The 17,676-nt window shown below is 48.9% G+C and overlaps 1 protein-coding gene across 2 annotated transcripts in view; it reads right to left on the reverse strand.

Annotated features, from left to right (window-relative positions):
* The window catches only part of SNTG2 (syntrophin gamma 2), a 172,850-nt gene that overhangs the window by 34,912 nt on the left and 120,262 nt on the right, over positions 1–17,676 (reverse strand). For both annotated transcript variants that reach the window (XM_042982606.1, XM_042982607.1), the window contains 4 exons: positions 17,341–17,470; positions 15,674–15,712; positions 11,047–11,163; positions 3,043–3,114 (listed from right to left, as the gene is read on the reverse strand). In XM_042982606.1, the coding sequence (XP_042838540.1) occupies positions 3,043–3,114; positions 11,047–11,163; positions 15,674–15,712; positions 17,341–17,470 (358 nt within the window). The remainder of the gene's footprint in view (positions 1–3,042; positions 3,115–11,046; positions 11,164–15,673; positions 15,713–17,340; positions 17,471–17,676) is intronic.

Consider the following 17,676-nt stretch of genomic DNA (forward strand, 5'->3'; position numbering starts at 1 on the left):
GAGCCTGCCTGGGATTCTCTCTCTCCCTCTCTCTGCCTCTCTCCTCCTCGCTCTCTCTCTCTCTCTCTCTCTCTCAAAATAAATAAGTAAACATTAAAAAATAAAAAAGAGACGAGGAGGTATAATTAACATACAATTATGATCCCTACTGGCATTATTAACAACAACTAATATTCTCATGGTTTTGTAAAGATTGTTAATACAACCAGGCCTCTCGTCACTAAGGTTCTATCCAATGACGCAGAGGAATTCATTAGTGTTGTAAAATGATACTTACTGACAAGGAGGTGTCAAAGCACAAATGCTGCACACACGACACGAGACTTAGCACCGCAGAATGTTAGCACCACATGTTAGCACCGCAGAAACCTCCAGAATGAACACAGATGTCTGGGCCACATCTCAAATAAAATGAAACCATTAGCTCTGCTTTAAAGCTCCCTCCGGGTGATTTCCCTGTAAGACAAGGCTGAGAATCACCGGCAGGTGCATCCCTGGCCCTGTGGTGTGGGAGAATCACGGCTCCCGGGATGCAGAGGGCAGGAGGGGACCTCAAACATGCCCTAAAAAGGCCGTGTTCGGTGAGCACTTCCTTATGGCCGGGGCGTTTGGTCATCACACAATTAACACAACCCTGCAGAGGGTCACAAAATATAGACAACAACAGGTTATTATCACCCCATTTTACAGATGAGGAAACTGAGGCATAAAGAAACAAAGTAAAATTTCAGGTGGTAGAGTCAGCCCCGTCTACATCGAGAGCACATGCTTCACACACAACAGCAGACCCTCTGTGGCACATTCACTGGGTGCATTTATTTCCTGCCTGTGCACTGTGGGTCAGCCGGACGTCAGCAGGTCCGGGACAGCTGGCCGAGGGCACCGCCTCCCGTGTCTCCTCCCCTGTGATGGGTGGTGACGGCCCTGGCTTCTCACTGAGCAGGGGCAGGAGGCCAGAGACAAGCCTCCCCCCCCAGCCTGGGCACGTCACAGCTGGGAGCACCCCTGGGCCCAAAGCAGGCGCTTCCGGGTCACCGGGATGGGGTGGGACTGACCTCTTCCCGCCTGGCGGAGTCCCCTGAGCCGCTCAGTGACCAGGTTTTGCATTTCAGGTTCCACTTCCCAACCTCTGTTATCATTCAGTGTGACCTGAGGTCTGCTAAAAGCCCATCCGTGAGACACCCGTGTCTCCTGGCTGGTGTAGCCTGGTGCAATCCCCGCTCAAATCCCCGGTTGTCTTCTTCTCCGATATGTCAACGCGTGACAACTGCAAGCAAGCAGGAGTCGCACAGAGCGCTCCCGGGAAACCCCGACCTCATGAGTCCCAGACGAGGTGTCAGCCCAGGAGAAACGGAAAACTTGTTTCTTGGCAGTGGATTCGCTACTTTGGAACTGGGTGATTCTGAAAGCTTGGGATGGAGGTTATTGGTAAAACTTTGCCCTTTCTTAGCCAGTGAATGCTTTCCCTCTAATAGACGTGGAATATTTGATCAGTCATTCTGGTCCGCTTGGGCCAGACTTTGAAAAGAAAAGCTGGGAAGCTGGGGTTTGTATCTGACCTGTTAAAAACAATGGCAATGACAATAATATACCAAAGATCCCGGAACATATTACTGTAAGTGGCAGTGACTAAAACACTCTCTCCCCAGTATGTGTGCACATACACACTTGTGCACACTCTATCGATCCACCGGTCCACCCACCCATCCACCCACCCACCAATCCACCAATCCATCCAACCATGCATCCTTCCTTCCTTTCATCCATCCACCCACTCACCAATTCATCCATCCATCCATCCATCATCCATCTATCCACCAACTCATCCATCCATCCATCCATCCATCCATCCATCCATGCATCCTTCCTTCCTTCCATCCACCCACCAACTCATCCATCCATCCATCCATGCATCTGTGAATCCATCCTTCCTTCCTTCCATCCACCCACCAACTCATCCATCCATCCATCCATCCATCCATCCATCCATCCATGCATCCATGCTTCCTTCCTTCCTTCCTACCTTCCTTCCTTCCTTCCATCAACCCACCAACTCATCCATCCATGTATCCTTCCTTCCTTCCTTCCTTCCTTCCATCCATCCACCCACCCACCAACTCATCCATCCACCCATCCATCCATGCATCCTTCCTTCCTTCCTATCCATCCATCCATCTACCCACCCACCCAACTCATCCTTCCTTCCTTCCTTCCTTCCTTCCTTCCTTCCTTCCTTCGATCCATCCATCTACCCACCCACCAACTCATCCATCCATCCATCCATCCATCCATCCATCCATCCATGCATCCATGCTTCCTTCCTTCCTTCCTACCTTCCTTCCTTCCTTCCATCAACCCACCAACTCATCCATCCATGTATCCTTCCTTCCTTCCTTCCTTCCTTCCTTCCTTCCTTCCTTCCATCCATCCATCCACCCACCCACCAACTCATCCATCCACCCATCCATCCATGCATCCTTCCTTCCTTCCTATCCATCCATCCATCTACCCACCCACCCAACTCATCCTTCCTTCCTTCCTTCCTTCCTTCCTTCCTTCGATCCATCCATCTACCCACCCACCAACTCATCCATCCATCCATCCATCCATCCATCCATCCATCCATCCATGCATTCATGTATCCTTCCTTCCTTCCTTCTTTCCTTCCTTCCTTCCATCCACCCACCCAACTCATCCATCCATCCATACATCCATGCATCCATGCATCCTTCCTTCCTTCCTATCCATCCATCCATCCACCCACCCAACTCATCCATCCTTCCTTCCTTCCTTCCTTCCTTCCTTCCTTCCTTCCTTCCTTCCATCCATCCATCTACCCACCCACCAACTCATCCATCCATCCATCCATCCATCCATCCATCCATCCATCCATCTGCGTGAACAGCAGGATGGCAAGTTTCAGGATGGGGAAATGTTATGAATACAGAAGATTTTCAGGTTATCTTACTATCTCAATGGACTCTTAAACCCAAAGGCACATCTTACTTCCATGAGCACATCTCACGTGCAAAGGATACCTACCTTGTGAAGTTTAAATAGTACCTCACAGAGGTTGTAGGTTTTTTCTGCCCGTACCCAGTCTAATGTGCTTACCTGCAAGAAATATAAGATATATACATAAATCATAAGCATTCTCTTGTTTAAAAAAAGGCAACTGTGTGAGGTAATGGATGTGCTCATTAGCTCAGCTGTGGGAATCATTTCACACGTGCACATACATCAAACCATCATGTTGTTCACTTTAGCTATTTACAATTTTATTTGTTAATTATACCTCATAAAGCTGGGAAGAATTTTAAAGTAGACACAAAAACAAGCATGCTTGTTGGATTACTTTCAGTTGGATAAATTTAAACATTTACAGCAATGGAGTCAACGTGTCTTTACCTTAATTAAATTCTACACCATGAGTAGGGCAGTAGGACACCAAACCTCACCTGTGGCAGGGGATTTGACAGAGAACTTGTGCTCACAGCACAAGTCGGTAACGTAGGGGCTCATCTATTACACTCACTTGGGTACAGTTTTAGAATTCATTCTGGACTCCTCATACATTAAGTTATGGACCAATTTTCGGTCTCGTCTAGGGAGCTTACTGAGAGGGTGGCTAGTTTGTATGTGACAGTGTGCTGCGTGTCCAGTCTTGAGACTTAGGATAAACTCACTAGTCTGCTCCGTTCCAGAAACGAATACAAATTTATTGACTTACCAATTTAATCGAACATGTTTTTGATTGGCCTGATTGCATTTCACAACCATTTTAGCAATAATAATGAAGACATCGTCCAACTTTTGAATGGTGTTCTATGGACTGCAATTCATGTTCACTTACATGCTGTACATGAAAATATTTCGTGTAGAAAAATCTGAAATACTCAACACCGTAACAAATTTTGACTGTGACTGCTTGCCCGGTGGCTACCTTGCAGCAACTAAACACACAAATAAGAATGAAAACACTCAGAGGTTCACCGTGTCTTTGAAATGAAAGTACATGATGTACGTAGTTGGTGACCTTCTTGAAATTGTTCCACCAAATAAATACTGGGACGTAATCAGGCATTTCGAGCCCATCACCTGAGAATGTTTCACCGAATAGTTAATGATGTGAAATTACACTGGCATGTTGCCACTTCATATTAACTGATCCAGAGGTAAGTAAGTCATTGCTCCTGTGATTAACAAAACACGAAAATGGTAAAATATAAAGGTGGGAAGGTCAATCACAGTCATAATTGGAAGGTAATTTGGGGGCAAAGTAGAGCATTTAGGCTGCAGCAATGAAGGTAGACACAATTTTTAATTTTTCCAGTTATAACAATGCTGCCTATTTTTGGAGAACCGTGAAAAAGAAAAAAAATGACATTATTCAGAATGTCCTTCCTTAGTAGTTCCCTGTTGCTGTAAATAGGCATGGCTACGCACACTCATTCAGTGCGGGTGTTGGCCATTGTCAAGCTTTGCTACGTGAACCCTTCTCTGGCTCAGCCAAAGCACAAACACAAAGTACTCCTAAGTTTCCGCTTGACATAAATTATCTCCAGAATATTCGTGATGCCCGTCAGGGCTGCCTCCACCTTCTATTACGACTCTAGAAGCTATCTGGGCTGCACCAACCCAACACTAAAGCCAACAAGCTCCCAGGCAGGGGCCATCTAGGACGTGGCTGTCCCCAAGAAAACCAAGATGGGTGGCATCTACGTGTATTTGTATAATTAGAAGGGAAATAGAAAGTTCAGCCTTGGAGGTTTGTAGGACAGCGGTGAGTGATGGATGAAATCTCAGAAGTGGACATTCCTAGAGTTGTGAACTAACCCTGAATGCAGGCAGGTGTCACCTTCGAAGCAGGTTCCTGGCCCCATGGGGGTGATTCAGACTTAGCCAGTGTGGGAAGGGGCTCAGAGATCCTGGTTTTACATTTGAGTAAATTTACTACTGAGGCCATGTGAACCAGCAGCCTTGCCATCACCTGGGAACCTCAGGACCCACCACAGACTGGTCAGATCAGAATTTTGTCTCAAAAATACGCCCAGGTGGGGCACCTGGGGGGCTCGGCTGGTTGAGGGTCCAACTCGTGGTTTCAGCTCAGGCCATGATCCCAGGGTTGAGGGACCGAGCCCCACGTCCGGCTCCACGCTGAGCATGGAACGTTCTTGAGATTCTCTCTCTCCTGCTCTCTCTGCCCATCCGCACCGTTGGTGTGGGCTTGTTCTCTCTCTCTCAAAATAAACAAATAAACTCAAAAAAATATGTGCAGGCGATGCCCCTGTTGTGATGATGTCTTCAGAAGATAATCCAAGGGTTAAAAGCCTAACCCCTTTTAAAAGGAAAGGCAGACAGACAGGCGGTGGGGACCGGAGCAGACGCCTATTCAGTCAGAACTCCTTGCTTTGCGAACCAGATGCTCCACGACGTAACCTGCTGATTTCGGAGGCCCTCAGGTGGACGGACCCAGCTGAAGGATCTTCCCTGCCTCTCAGGAGGGGCAAGACCCTCTGATAGGAAGGGAGGGATGCGGAGTGACACTCAGAGCCGTCACCGTGCCTGCCTGTCTCCGGAGAAATACTTCCCTGGACGGGAATGAGATGTGATCCCCTGATCCTTACGCTCCTTCCTGGCGACTCGGAAATCAAGAAAGGGAAAAATGATCCACGATGGAATCTCAGTGTTTCCAGCCAGCAGGCAACAGAATGGAACTAACCAGCCTTTGCAACGTGGAAGAAAAGCGTGAAGGTCTGTAACCCCAGGCCACTGATGCTTTTCCCAAGTCCTGAGAGTTGACAGTTTGTTTCCTCGGCCACATCTGACTTGGAATGTAGCAGAAACTTTAGGCTGTAAATGTAATATCTTGGTGTCCTTTAATCTTATTGGGGAACACCTACCGGGTAGCCCCAGAGGGGACACAGAATAATTCTGTATCAGACACACAATTATCTAGTGTTTCTTCAATCTACAAACCTTCAAATGAGTTATTTCTTTCCAGGTAAAAATTTTTAAATGATAGAATATATTTGCCTAATTGACATTCTTAAAGTTGCTTCTACTATTCCCTGCATATTCATAAGGAACTGCTACATAATTTATACGTTAATGCTGTACGACGCTGTAAAATTGACTTCATGACTGTTATTAACACATTTTAATGATTTTTGAAAACATGTTGCTCACGTTTTCTCAGATGCCAATTTGCAAGTCAGAAATAACCCGCTGGCTGGAAGGAGAGCACAGTGATGAGAACAATCCCGGCTTTCGTCGGCCCGTGTGAGCACCTAGGAGGGCCTGAGGCCGGGCCAGGCCCCACCCCTGGGCTCTGCCTCCTCGGGGCAGGACCTTGAGCCGGAAACTGCAGACGCCCCCTCCGCGCCTCTCTTCCACTTTCTGCCCTTCTTTTCCCTCCTCTGCTTCAACATCATCCCTTTGGCTCGACCTGATGGAGCTCAGAAGCCGTCCTTGAATACGGGACTTTCTCACGGGACAGCGACAGTGACTGGTGGGGGACATCTGAGAATTTACCTCCCCTGGACCCTGCTCTCCCAAGAGGGTCCTCGTTTACCGAGTCGGAGAGATCGTCTCTCTCCTGTGCCCCCATCCCCCCTCTGCTCAGTGTCCGTGCGGAACACGGCGGTGCTCACTGCGCTGCCTGTGGGGCCGGGGCGGGAAACCGGCCCGGAGGTGTGTGGGGCGTGACCAGTGGTCGTCTCCTGTCTTCTGTCACCAGAGCATAAGTCACCGTGTACAGATGCTGCAAACGTAACATAGGGGGGTGTTACAGATTTGGGCAAAGTAGACACTGTGATCGGCCACAGGATACAAGCCCCGGCCGGACCGAAATACCCGCCAACACCGAGGTCAGATTCCCTTGCCATATTCTGGGTACTGCTCTTACAACGAGACTTGCCGAGTACCAATACCAAAGTCCACCTGTTAACTTTAAATGCTCTGGCGTCTTCAAACACGTGTACAAACACGTCTCTCGGGGTCTCTCGGGGCTCACAGTGACCCTGCGGGGGGGAGGGGGGCGGCGGCTGCCATCTGCTGTCCCTGTCCCCAAAGCGAGCAGACTATCGAATGAAGGGGGAATAACACACCTAGTCCCACAGCCAGTGATTATAATGCACAACTTACTCTACCAAACCACTCTTTCCCTGGGGTTTTTCAGAGTAAAACTTCTTCGTTGTCTTATAAAATCTTCCGAGTCCCCATTTAAAAATATGCTTTTATTATTTGGGATAATGCATGAAAACGGTTTGTTTAAACAAGCATAATACCATTAAGTGATGGGAGAGTTTGATTTTTTTCTATTTAAAAAGTAAACATGTTTCTGCTTGTGCACAAGGACCTTGGAAGTCCCTGCTCCGGTGTAACAAGTGAGAACCTCAACAGACTCTTCGCAGATCCATGAGAGCCACAGGGGAGGACACAGGGTGCACCACGGCCTTGAGACAGGTCAGGAGGCATGGAGTCCATGGTGGGCACCAGGGCGGGCGGGAAAATCTGGCCTGTCATTAGCGAGCTGCTGAGAGTTAAAAACTGCAGGGCAACCCAGTCACAGGGTGGGGGAGACCCCCCAAAAGTGTGAGATTTACCTGCAGGAGCTCAACCAGGTTCCCACAGAAAACACCAGGGAAAGTCCCTTCGGAGACGTTTGAAATGTCCCAGAGCCCAGCTCTGCACAGGCCTGCCCTCGGGGAGGCTGGTCAGCCAGAGCGGAATCTGGTGGGGTTTCATCAGAGCCTCCCTGCCCAGGGGAAGGGACATCCCAAGTCCAGTCCCCCACCCATCCTGCCCCACAGAAGGGGGTAGATAAACCAGAGAACGTTGGGGAGGCTCAGAGTCCAGGGGCTCAGACTCACGAGGGACTGAGACATCATCACAGGACCTCATATCCCGGCCGTTTTTACCCGGAACATCGTGTCTGTTAAGAAATTAACTTCCGTGAGAACTCAGCCTAGCCATACCCAGGACGTTACTTTGTGGATGCAGACGTTCTAACCTTCATATGCATATGGAGGCAAAGGATCCCGACAGGCAGCCCGATATTGAGGGAGAAAGGTTGGAAAACGGACACCAACCGACTTCAAGACTTACTACAAAGCTACAGCGTTCACCGCAGGTGGTTTAGAGCCACACAGATCAATGGATCAGAGAGAGCTCCTAATCCCATATAGTCACTGGTGGTTCACAAGGGAGCAAAGAAAACAGAACAGAGCCTAGACCGTCTTTCATCAAGTGACTGGGGAACAAGGGGATGTCCGTGTGCAAAATAATCTCGACCCAGACCTTACACGCCTGACGAAAAGCTCAGAATCAGTCAGAATCAAAATGCAAAATGTAAGACTCCTAAACATAACATCGGGGACACCTAGGTGACCTTGGGGGTGATGATGACCTTTTCAATCCAACACCACAGACGGGATCCATGAAGGGAAGAACCAATGAGCTGGACTCCGTTAAGGTTAAAAACACTGCTCTGAGAAAGACAGAGAGAGAGAGGACGAGCCACAGACTGGGAGAAAATATTTGCCAAAGACACATCCAAGAAAGGACTGTTACCCAAAACATACAAAGAACTCTTAAAACTCAACAGTTAGCGAACAACCTGAGTAAAAAAATAGGCCGAAGACCTCAACAGACGCCTCCCCAGCGAAGAGACAAAGGCAGCAGATGCCTCACTCGTCTTCCGTGAAACGCAAGTTAAAACCACACGGGGTCCCACCGCACACCCGTGAGAATGGCCACAATCCGGAACCCCGGCAACGGCAGGTGCTGGCGAGGACGTGGGGCAGGAACACTCACTCATCGCAGGTCACGACGCAGAATGGTGCGGCCCCTTTGGAAGACAGTGTGGAGCCTCCTCACAAAACTAAACACCAGACGGTCCAGCGATTACACTCCTTGGAATTCAGTCAAAGGAGGTGAGAACTTACGTCCACGTGGAAACCCGCACGTGGATGTTTACAGCAGCTTTATTCGTAACTGCTAAGCTCGGAAGTAACCAAGATGCCCTTCAGTAGGTGACGGATAAATAAACTGTGGTCCATCCAGACAACAGAATCCCATTCTGCACTAAAAATACATGAGCTACAAGCCACGAAAAGACAAGGAGGAATCTCAGATGTTACTGAGTGAGGGAAGCCAACGCGAAAAGGCCACGCACTATGATGCCAACTACAGGACAACCTGGATAAGGGGAACCCAAGGAGACAGTAAACGATCGGTGGTTTTGGGCCACAGGACGGGCGGGGGTTGGGCACAGAGGATGTTCAGGACAGCGAAACCACTCTGTAGGATGCTGTAATGGTGGACGTGCATCACTGCACCCTTGTCCAAACCCAGAGAATGGATGTTTAGCAACAAATGCTAAAAAACATTAGTACATTTGTTCTGAGTAGAATTCTATGATTTTTTTTTTTTTTATTCAGAAAACCCTTCGGCCTCAGTAAATTCACAGCATTGTTGGTTTATCAAAACACGTGCAGCTACACCCAAGCCGGTGTCCTGGGGGGGTCCTGGGACAGGAAGAGCGTCAGTGGACAGGCTGGTGAGGACAGCAGTGTCTGTCTGGTTTAGTTACCAGGAGGGACCACTGTCCAGTTTCACTTTCAGCAAAGGGACCACAGTCACATTTGGTGCCAACCTTTGGGGAAACTGGGACCCAGCAACTCTCCATGCCACATATGCGACTTTTGGTAAATCTAAAATTATTCCCAATTAAAAAGCTTATTAAAAAAACTATATTCAGGGGCGCCTGGGTGGCGCAGTCGGTTAAGCGTCCGACTTCAGCCAGGTCACGATCTCGCGGTCCGTGAGTTCGAGCCCCGCGTCAGGCTCTGGGCTGATGGCTCGGAGCCTGGAGCCTGTTTCCGATTCTGTGTCTCCCTCTCTCTCTGCCCCTCCCCCGTTCATGCTCTGTCTCTCTCTGTCCCAAAAATAAATAAAAAACATTGGGAAAAAAAAAATTAAAAAAAAAAAAAAACCAAAAAAAACAAAAAAAACCCTATATTCATTAGTGAAAACTTGCATTATTGTCTTGATGCCTGGAGGTAAAATGTGATTCTGCCCTTTCATTATTCTTTATTTTTTTAAAACCACTTTCTTGGGATATGATCGCCATCCAACAAGAACACAAATTTAACGTACGCGGCCCGATGCGTTTGGAGGTGGGGCTCCACCCACGACACTGTCTTCCCACCACACACCCCCCCGCCCCAGACAAAGACTGGGTGTGGCGGGAATGTGCAGAAAGGGAGCCGCGTGCACTGTCGGTGAATGTGAGCTGGCAGGGCCACCACTGACAACAGTGCGGAGGGTCCTCGAAGCATCAAACCTGGAGCTACCGCGTGATTCGGTATTTCCGCAAAGGAAATGAAATCCGGGCGTCCAGACACTCAAATTTCCATCCAGTGCTATTCGCAACAGCCGCCCACGGACACAATTCAAGGTCCGTCGCCGGTGGGCAGAGAAAGAGTGTGGTGTGTGTGCACAATGGGACACTGCCCAGCCTTAAGAGGAAGGAAACCTGTTATTTCCTTTCAACGGCAGGAAGTTCCATCGACACTGCACACAGTGCTTCCAAAGTTCTGGACGCCTGAACCTCCCAGGTCCTGTGGTTCCTGGTCCTGATGCCCACAGAAGCTGCTTTGACTGATACCCGAGGCAGAGCACACGTTATGTACCTGGTTCGCTCAGGGAGAAAGGCGTCGTCGGTGCTAATTTGAAAACAAAATTGCAACTATGGCATTTAGCGTCAGGTTTCTACGAGGGGCCCTGCTGAATCAGGCTGTTTGGTTATTTTCACAAAACTTGGGGGATGTGAAGGAAAGAGGAACTTTTAAACTTTCATGACCTGTTTTGTTTCGTCTCTGGGTTCTCTGACCACGTAAGGGACGGGCTCTGTGCCCTCACCTCCGGGCCGGGGAGAGGGGTGTGAGCGGGAGGGGCCGCCCTGGCCTCCCGCGAACACTGGATCCCATCGCTGCTTCTCATCAGCAACCCCTTGCCCGTGGAATGTCAAGGCGTCCTTACCGGAGCGGTGCTGAAAACATACAGCAAAGAGCCTTTCAGGGCCAAGAACTTGGATCTGAAGGTCTCACGGGAGCTGGTGCCTTCGAGTCTCTCCCTGACCCAGCCCATGTGCACAACCTGCAAAAGAAAGCCTGTGTAATTAAAGCAAAGCCTTCGCAGCGGGCACGGTCGCAGGGCTGGAAGCGGCAGAGACGGGCACGCCCAGAACCAGCAGGTGTCCTAACCCTGATCGAGCAGACGGATGTGAAAGGCAGTGTCCCGGGACAGCCCCGGGGCTCTGCACCTGCCGGGCTCCGTGTGCGCGTCTGGGCGCCACCAGACCCCTCGCCTGCGGCAGAGTTGTGCCTTCCGTGCATCTTTAAAAACACAGTATTAAATCACATCCTCTCAGGGGCTAGGATTTCGGATTCGTCCATGAGTTTGCACAGAGCTGACGCACGTGGGAAAGGTGACTGTTTCTTTACCGTTCCACTTCCTGACGAGAGTGAAGAGAAGACAACGATATTTGACTCTTACGACTGGCATTTTGTGTGCAAGCTGTAACAAATCAGAATAGGATCCAAAAACCTTACGGAAGCAGTGATATAACCTAAGTGTTCAGTGCATGAACACAAACTCATGTTAAGCTGAAGTCCCTGCGTCTTACCCCAAATTTTGATGTGACACGTATTTTGTAGTAATTTCATTTTAATTTCCTCCTTTTGCCATGTTTACAAAAAAAAGTAAGTGTTTAAAGCAGCTTCACGTGTAAGTAAAACGAAGAGTGAATTACCACAGACATGCCAGGAACCTTACGAAATAAAACCGTCCTACGAGCCGCTTCAAGGCGGTGCCCTGGGGCTCACTGGGGCGCCCAGCCCGGGCTCAGGTAGGTCCTCTCCGCTTCTGCAATTTATGTGACAAATTCCTGACAGCTTTCACTCTTACGGCCGGTGAAAGACGTCCTAGGTCAAGATGCCAGATGAAGTTTTACAAAAAGAAATGCTTAAAAACCAGATTGTTAATCTGAAACATCTATAAATTGGACGTGAAGTTAATGAAACTCCGTATGTAATTTAATTCCGCCTCGATTAATTAGCAAAGAAATAAGTTACAGCTTAGCTATTATTAGAAACATTGCCTGCTTTGTGAATCTTTTTTGGGTATATGTAGTTCATAAATAATTTCAAGGGTAGCTAATATTATCTTTTACATTATGAATTTTCTAATGGCTTATTATGTGTTCCAAGAAATGTATGTTATAATTTTAGGAACACCTACCTGATTATGTCACTGTAAATTACATTAAGAGGACATAACCATTCATAATAAATGAGCACATTTTCATTTATCTCTTCTGATTCCATTTCTATAGGAAAGCCTTTTTTTTTTCACATGACTGAGTCAAGATAATTAGGTAAGTGTTCATGAGACGACGCCGTAGGCTGGGCCCTTTACACAGAAAATGCCCACATTATCTGAGATACTTCGGTTTCTTTTGGGTTTGATGAGCCAGGCATCCACATTTCCCTTTACTTCAGGTTTTCTAGATAAAATGTAGTTTGGAAATGTACAGAACTACTCGTTGTTTTAGCAGGGAGCACATGTTCGGGTTCGCCCGGGACCATTTCGAAGGTACATGTGTTGTTTTCAGGCTGGCCGTCATCCCGGAAGGACCTGCCTCTGTTTGGATGGCAAGATCTACAGCCATCTTACTCACTGAACGTGAGTCTAAAATCATCTGTACTGGGTTTTCTGTAGGATCTGCCAATTCTGTCTTGTATTTGTTTTTGCAAATTGCAGTAATTCCCAAATACGTTTACTTTTAAAAGTATTTAATCAAATAGTATGTTTTTTCTACATACCAAAACCAGGAATTAACGGTTCAGAATGAAAAAGAGCATGCCTTCTCGTTCCTAAGGGCCCAACATCACAAATCTAAACTCCTATAATACACACAAAATGTTTAGTTTTTGGAGCACATGTGAGATAACCTGTACCCAAAGCACACTGAGACAAGGCAGGGGTAGCTCTTCAGAAAGTCCACACAGTAAAGCTCGTCTCTAATATTTCCTTCCAAATGAACTAATTTGAGCCCCCGAGGGGAAAAAGAGTTCAGAGGCGCCTGGATGGCAGGCCAAGGTCTCCCAGTTTGTGGGTTCAAGCCCCGCGTCGGGCTCCGTGCTGACAGCTCGGAGCCTGGAGCCGGCTTCTGGGTCTGTGTCTCCCTCTCTCTGCCCCTGCCCCTCCCCCACTCGTGCTCGCTCGCGCACGCTCTCTCTCTCTCTCTCTCTCTCTCAAAAATAAACAAACATTAAAAAAAGTTCAAAGTAATACAGAAATTTTGAGGTTAGAAAAAGTCTTTAGATTTCCCATTACCGCTTGCTTATCTTATGGGAGAGAAAACTGTGGCTGAGATGTTAATTTGGCCAAAGTATGTCACCAGCGAAGAGATTACTTGGGATTAGAACCCAGGTGTTAGGGACATTGGCATCACACTGGCGTGGCTTAGGGTGTGACAACATCCTGCTAAGACCAAGCCGAGCAAGATTACCCCACTGCCTCGAGGTCCCTGAGCCGTAACTACCGATGCTCTCAGCATCGGGAGTTTTGCTCCTCGGATGGCTTGAAGTTTCCCTGAACACTGTTTCCTGATTTTCTGCTGTGACTCCTGATTTTCAGAGTGAAACACAGCATGTTCTGAATCCCAGACCCGAGCTCTTCCTCACGTGCCGGGAGACACAGGTACATCCTGAAAGGCCAGCACGTTCCTCCAAGCACGGTAAATTCAAGCCCCGTCAAAGCCACACACTGTGCGTGCCCACGTGTGCACAGCCCTGACTGCAGTGACCTGCCAGCAGGGTCCCGGGGACACTGAACGACTGAAAAGCTGAGTTCTGGGTCACCACCCGGACCATCCCTCTCTCCTGTGGTCTCGAGAGAGTCTCTGATTTACCATAGAAACAATTCCACAGACATTTTGCTAATTTTGAGATCCAATTTCAGAACGGTAAATTATTCCAGGAGAGAGCAGAACCGATTGGTCGGTTCCCCCTCCCCCCTCAGCCTGGAGAAGACACGCTTTACGTGTGGACAGTGGAGCTCTGCCCTCAGTGGAAGAGTCCACAAGAGCCTCCACGTTAGAAACACAGCGCAGGCTGAGAAAACAGCATTTTCTGCACAGGACTACAAAATGAATCCTGTATGAATTTGAAGGCATCTATGGAACTATCACCCATTAACAGCTCACCGCCCTCCTTCAGCTCCCTAAGGCAAAACAGATGATCGTGTATTCAGAAAAATGTTACAAGAAATAAAAGTTACATTTAGAGCAGCTTTCCTTAGAGTTTTGTTTCTTTCTTTCTTTCTTTCTTTCTTTCTTTCTTTCTTTCTTTCTGCTTCCTTCCTTCCTCCCTTCTTTCTTCCTTCCTTCCTTCCTTTTCTTTCTTTCTTTCTTTCTTTCTTTCTTTCTTTCTTTCTTTCTTTCTTTCTCTTTTCTTTCTTTCTTCTTTCTTTCTTTCTTTCTTTCTTTCTTTCTTTCTTTCTTTTTCTTTCTTTCTCTTTCTTTCATGTTTGTTTATTTTTGAGAGATAGAGTGTGAGCAGGGGAGGGGCAGAGAGAGGGAGACAGAATCGGAAGCAGGCTCCAGGCTCTGAGCTGTCAGCACAGCGCCCGACGCAGGGCTTGAACCCATGAACTGCGAGGTCATGACCTGAGCCTAAGTCGGACGCTCAACCGACTGGGCCACCCAGGGGCCCCTAGAGTTTATTTTCTAATTACAAAACGTGCACTCGTGGAGTGACTTAGACACAGGCCTAACTGTCCCTCTCGCGCAGCAAACACGGACCGGCACAGAGGGACGAGTGCCCCCGCCCTGCGCCCACGCCTGATCGCGAGCACCATCTAGAGCGTGTGTGGGCGCTACTTAAAGCAAACTGAGCTCACTCTTCTCGGTTTTCTGCACCTCAAACCTGCAATAGGCAGATCAGAAAACTGATGGGCAGTGAATAAAAAGTCTGCCCTTACAGGATGGCTTCAACTGTGATGTTTCCAGAAAGAGCCAGTGACTTTGTGGTTTCACAGTGCAGGCACCTGGCGCTCAAACTAGTTGAGCGTGATGGGTCACTCGAGGTGCTCGCAGACCGAGCGAGTGAGGGTCCCGAGTCGGGGGGCAGCACCCAGCCCTGCGAAGGAAGGAGGTGTTGACTCCCCACGACGCGGCCCTGCAGGCCAGCCCGGGGCCCCGGAAGCGCTGTTCCCACGCACCTGCCGTAATTCCTGCTGGCCAGAGGCCGCCCCGGGGCAAGGCCCTCCAAGTGAGGACGTTCTCTAGGAAAATTACACCGTGCTCAGATCACGCAGATCACACAGGGGAAAACCCTCTCGGCTTAAATACTCACAGTGACACAACTGTTTAATCGCACTTCCTCAGAGCACGTGCCGACGGCTCGGTTATAACGTGGCACCGGGGACCAGAACCCCCTCCTAAGCCGTTTCCGCTAAAACTGCAGTTTGGTGGAGTTGATACTGGGGGAAGGACCCCTGACTGCGGTCTGCTTGTCCTCCCCAGATTTCCAAATCAAGTTCCAAATCCAGAAGCTACTGTAGAGACTTGTTATAGGATCAACATGAAAAGCGCAAGCCCTACCTGGTCACAGGGAGAACAGCCCTCATTCACCATTTTCATCTGTGAAGAGAGGGAAGTGAGAAGTCACTATGACAAGAATATTAACGCCATCATTTCTTCGCCTGTCGAACTGGCAACTGAAATTAACTAGCCGCGGGAAGGCTCCTTGGGAACAAGTTTCTTTTACGATGTATTTCTAACCTAAAAACCAGAGTACGTACAAATGTATAGCAGCACTTCCCACAGTGGAGAAAAGAAAAAAACCAATATTAGCAAAAAACAATAGTAGCAAGAAACTACTAGCAAAAAACAAAACTCGCAAAAAACAACATTAGCATACTTAAGCTGTTCTTTTTCAAATATCAGCATCTTGTGTGAGTGAAGCTATGGGACCACAGATACTTGAATTTCAATATCTGAAAAAAGTGGGGAAGACACTTTCTGCTCTAACGATCTCAGAGTTTCACATCACACACATTCTCCCCCACACCCCCAGGAATCCCGCAAGGAGGTACTATCTCCAAACTTTACCGGTGAGGAAGTGGAGATGCAGGATAATAGCACACACGCTCGGAATGTGACTTCAGATCCACATTTCCGGCTTCCTCCCCTCTGCTCTGCCTACCGGCTGGGATGTGTGAAACTCACCCAGAACTGAGGGACACTCACGGTCACATGCACGCCTGCAAATACCAATCTACCACCCGCTGTCTGCTTTCTCCTTTCTTTTTATCCGTCCAGATACCTTAGGAACTCAAAATGTCAAGCCTGAAAACTAAGGTCTTACAGAAGCTCCTTATCCGACTGGAGAAAGAAGCCATGAGGTCTGCAGAATGGACATCGAACACGTCGCTCCTTCCCGAGTCTCCCAACGTGCTCGGTCAACCTGTCCAGCAGCTTCAGAACAAGGCAGTGTGTGTGGAAGAAGAGGGGCGGTGGGGGCCGGGGGGGGGGGCCGCTGTGCACGTGCTGCTGCAGTGTCAGCCCCAGCGCTGGCCCCGCTGGCCCTCCACCTGCTCGCTCCAGCACAGAAGCTGGCCTCAGGCTGCAAACGCAGTCACTGGGCAAGTCACTCCTTCCGTGAGTGTCCACAGCTCTGGCCACCAGCCCACTGCCAGCACACCGTGGTTCCCGTGGGAACTTACTACTCAGTTGGATTTTAACTCCCAGCCCATTTTGTCTTACTTTTAATTTTTTAATTTCATATTGACTTTGAACATCAAACAGATCGCTCCAGGAGACAGCACCGTCTCCCGGATACTTGCTCGGAATATTGGGGACGTAATCTTTTTGGTTGGACACGCCTCTTGTTTTCATAAAGTTACGAGGGGAATTCCGTCTTTGACCCCGTTAAGTTCCCCACATCACATCGATAAAGTATACGTGAAATTATGTGCACATGAGTACATCTGTGTGTGTGCGGGACAGGAGTTGAGAGAGGAAGGTCCTCTCAGGGAGGGAACGGCCCCTGGGCATCCAAACGACTGACCTGGTCCAGACTCTCCTGCCAGGAGGCATCTGGACGACGTAACACGACCTGGTTATAGTCAGAGATGTGGTATGTTGGAAGAGAGTGCATTTCCTTGTTTAATCTTGTGACCCGCTATTTTAGTGTTACTCATAAATTCAAAGATCTCTATTTCTGTGGGTTAAACACAAAAGCACTAAGTCACGGGAGGTGTGCTCACGCTCTCCAGTGTCAGGTCACCGATGGTCGCGGACACTGCCCTCAGCCAGTCGGCGCTCTCCCGGGCCGTGTGAAACTGCAGGACTCCCGTGCGGACGCCGTCCACAGCCAGCACCTGGAACGCGCCGGACCTGCAGGGAGGGGGGAGCCACGCTGTGCACACCCGGCGGACAGTGTCGTCCGCGGCGCCTCCGGCCCGGCCGAGAGCCACACGCGGAGACACGTGACAGCGCCCTGACATGACCAACCTGCTCCAGTGTGTAAGTTCACCAAAATTACGTTCAGAACTTTGAGATCCATCACTAACAGACCATTTCTGCCTCAATAGGAAACATGA

This window comes from Panthera tigris, chromosome A3 (assembly GCF_018350195.1).
Source record: "Panthera tigris isolate Pti1 chromosome A3, P.tigris_Pti1_mat1.1, whole genome shotgun sequence".
NCBI lineage: Eukaryota > Metazoa > Chordata > Mammalia > Carnivora > Felidae > Panthera > Panthera tigris.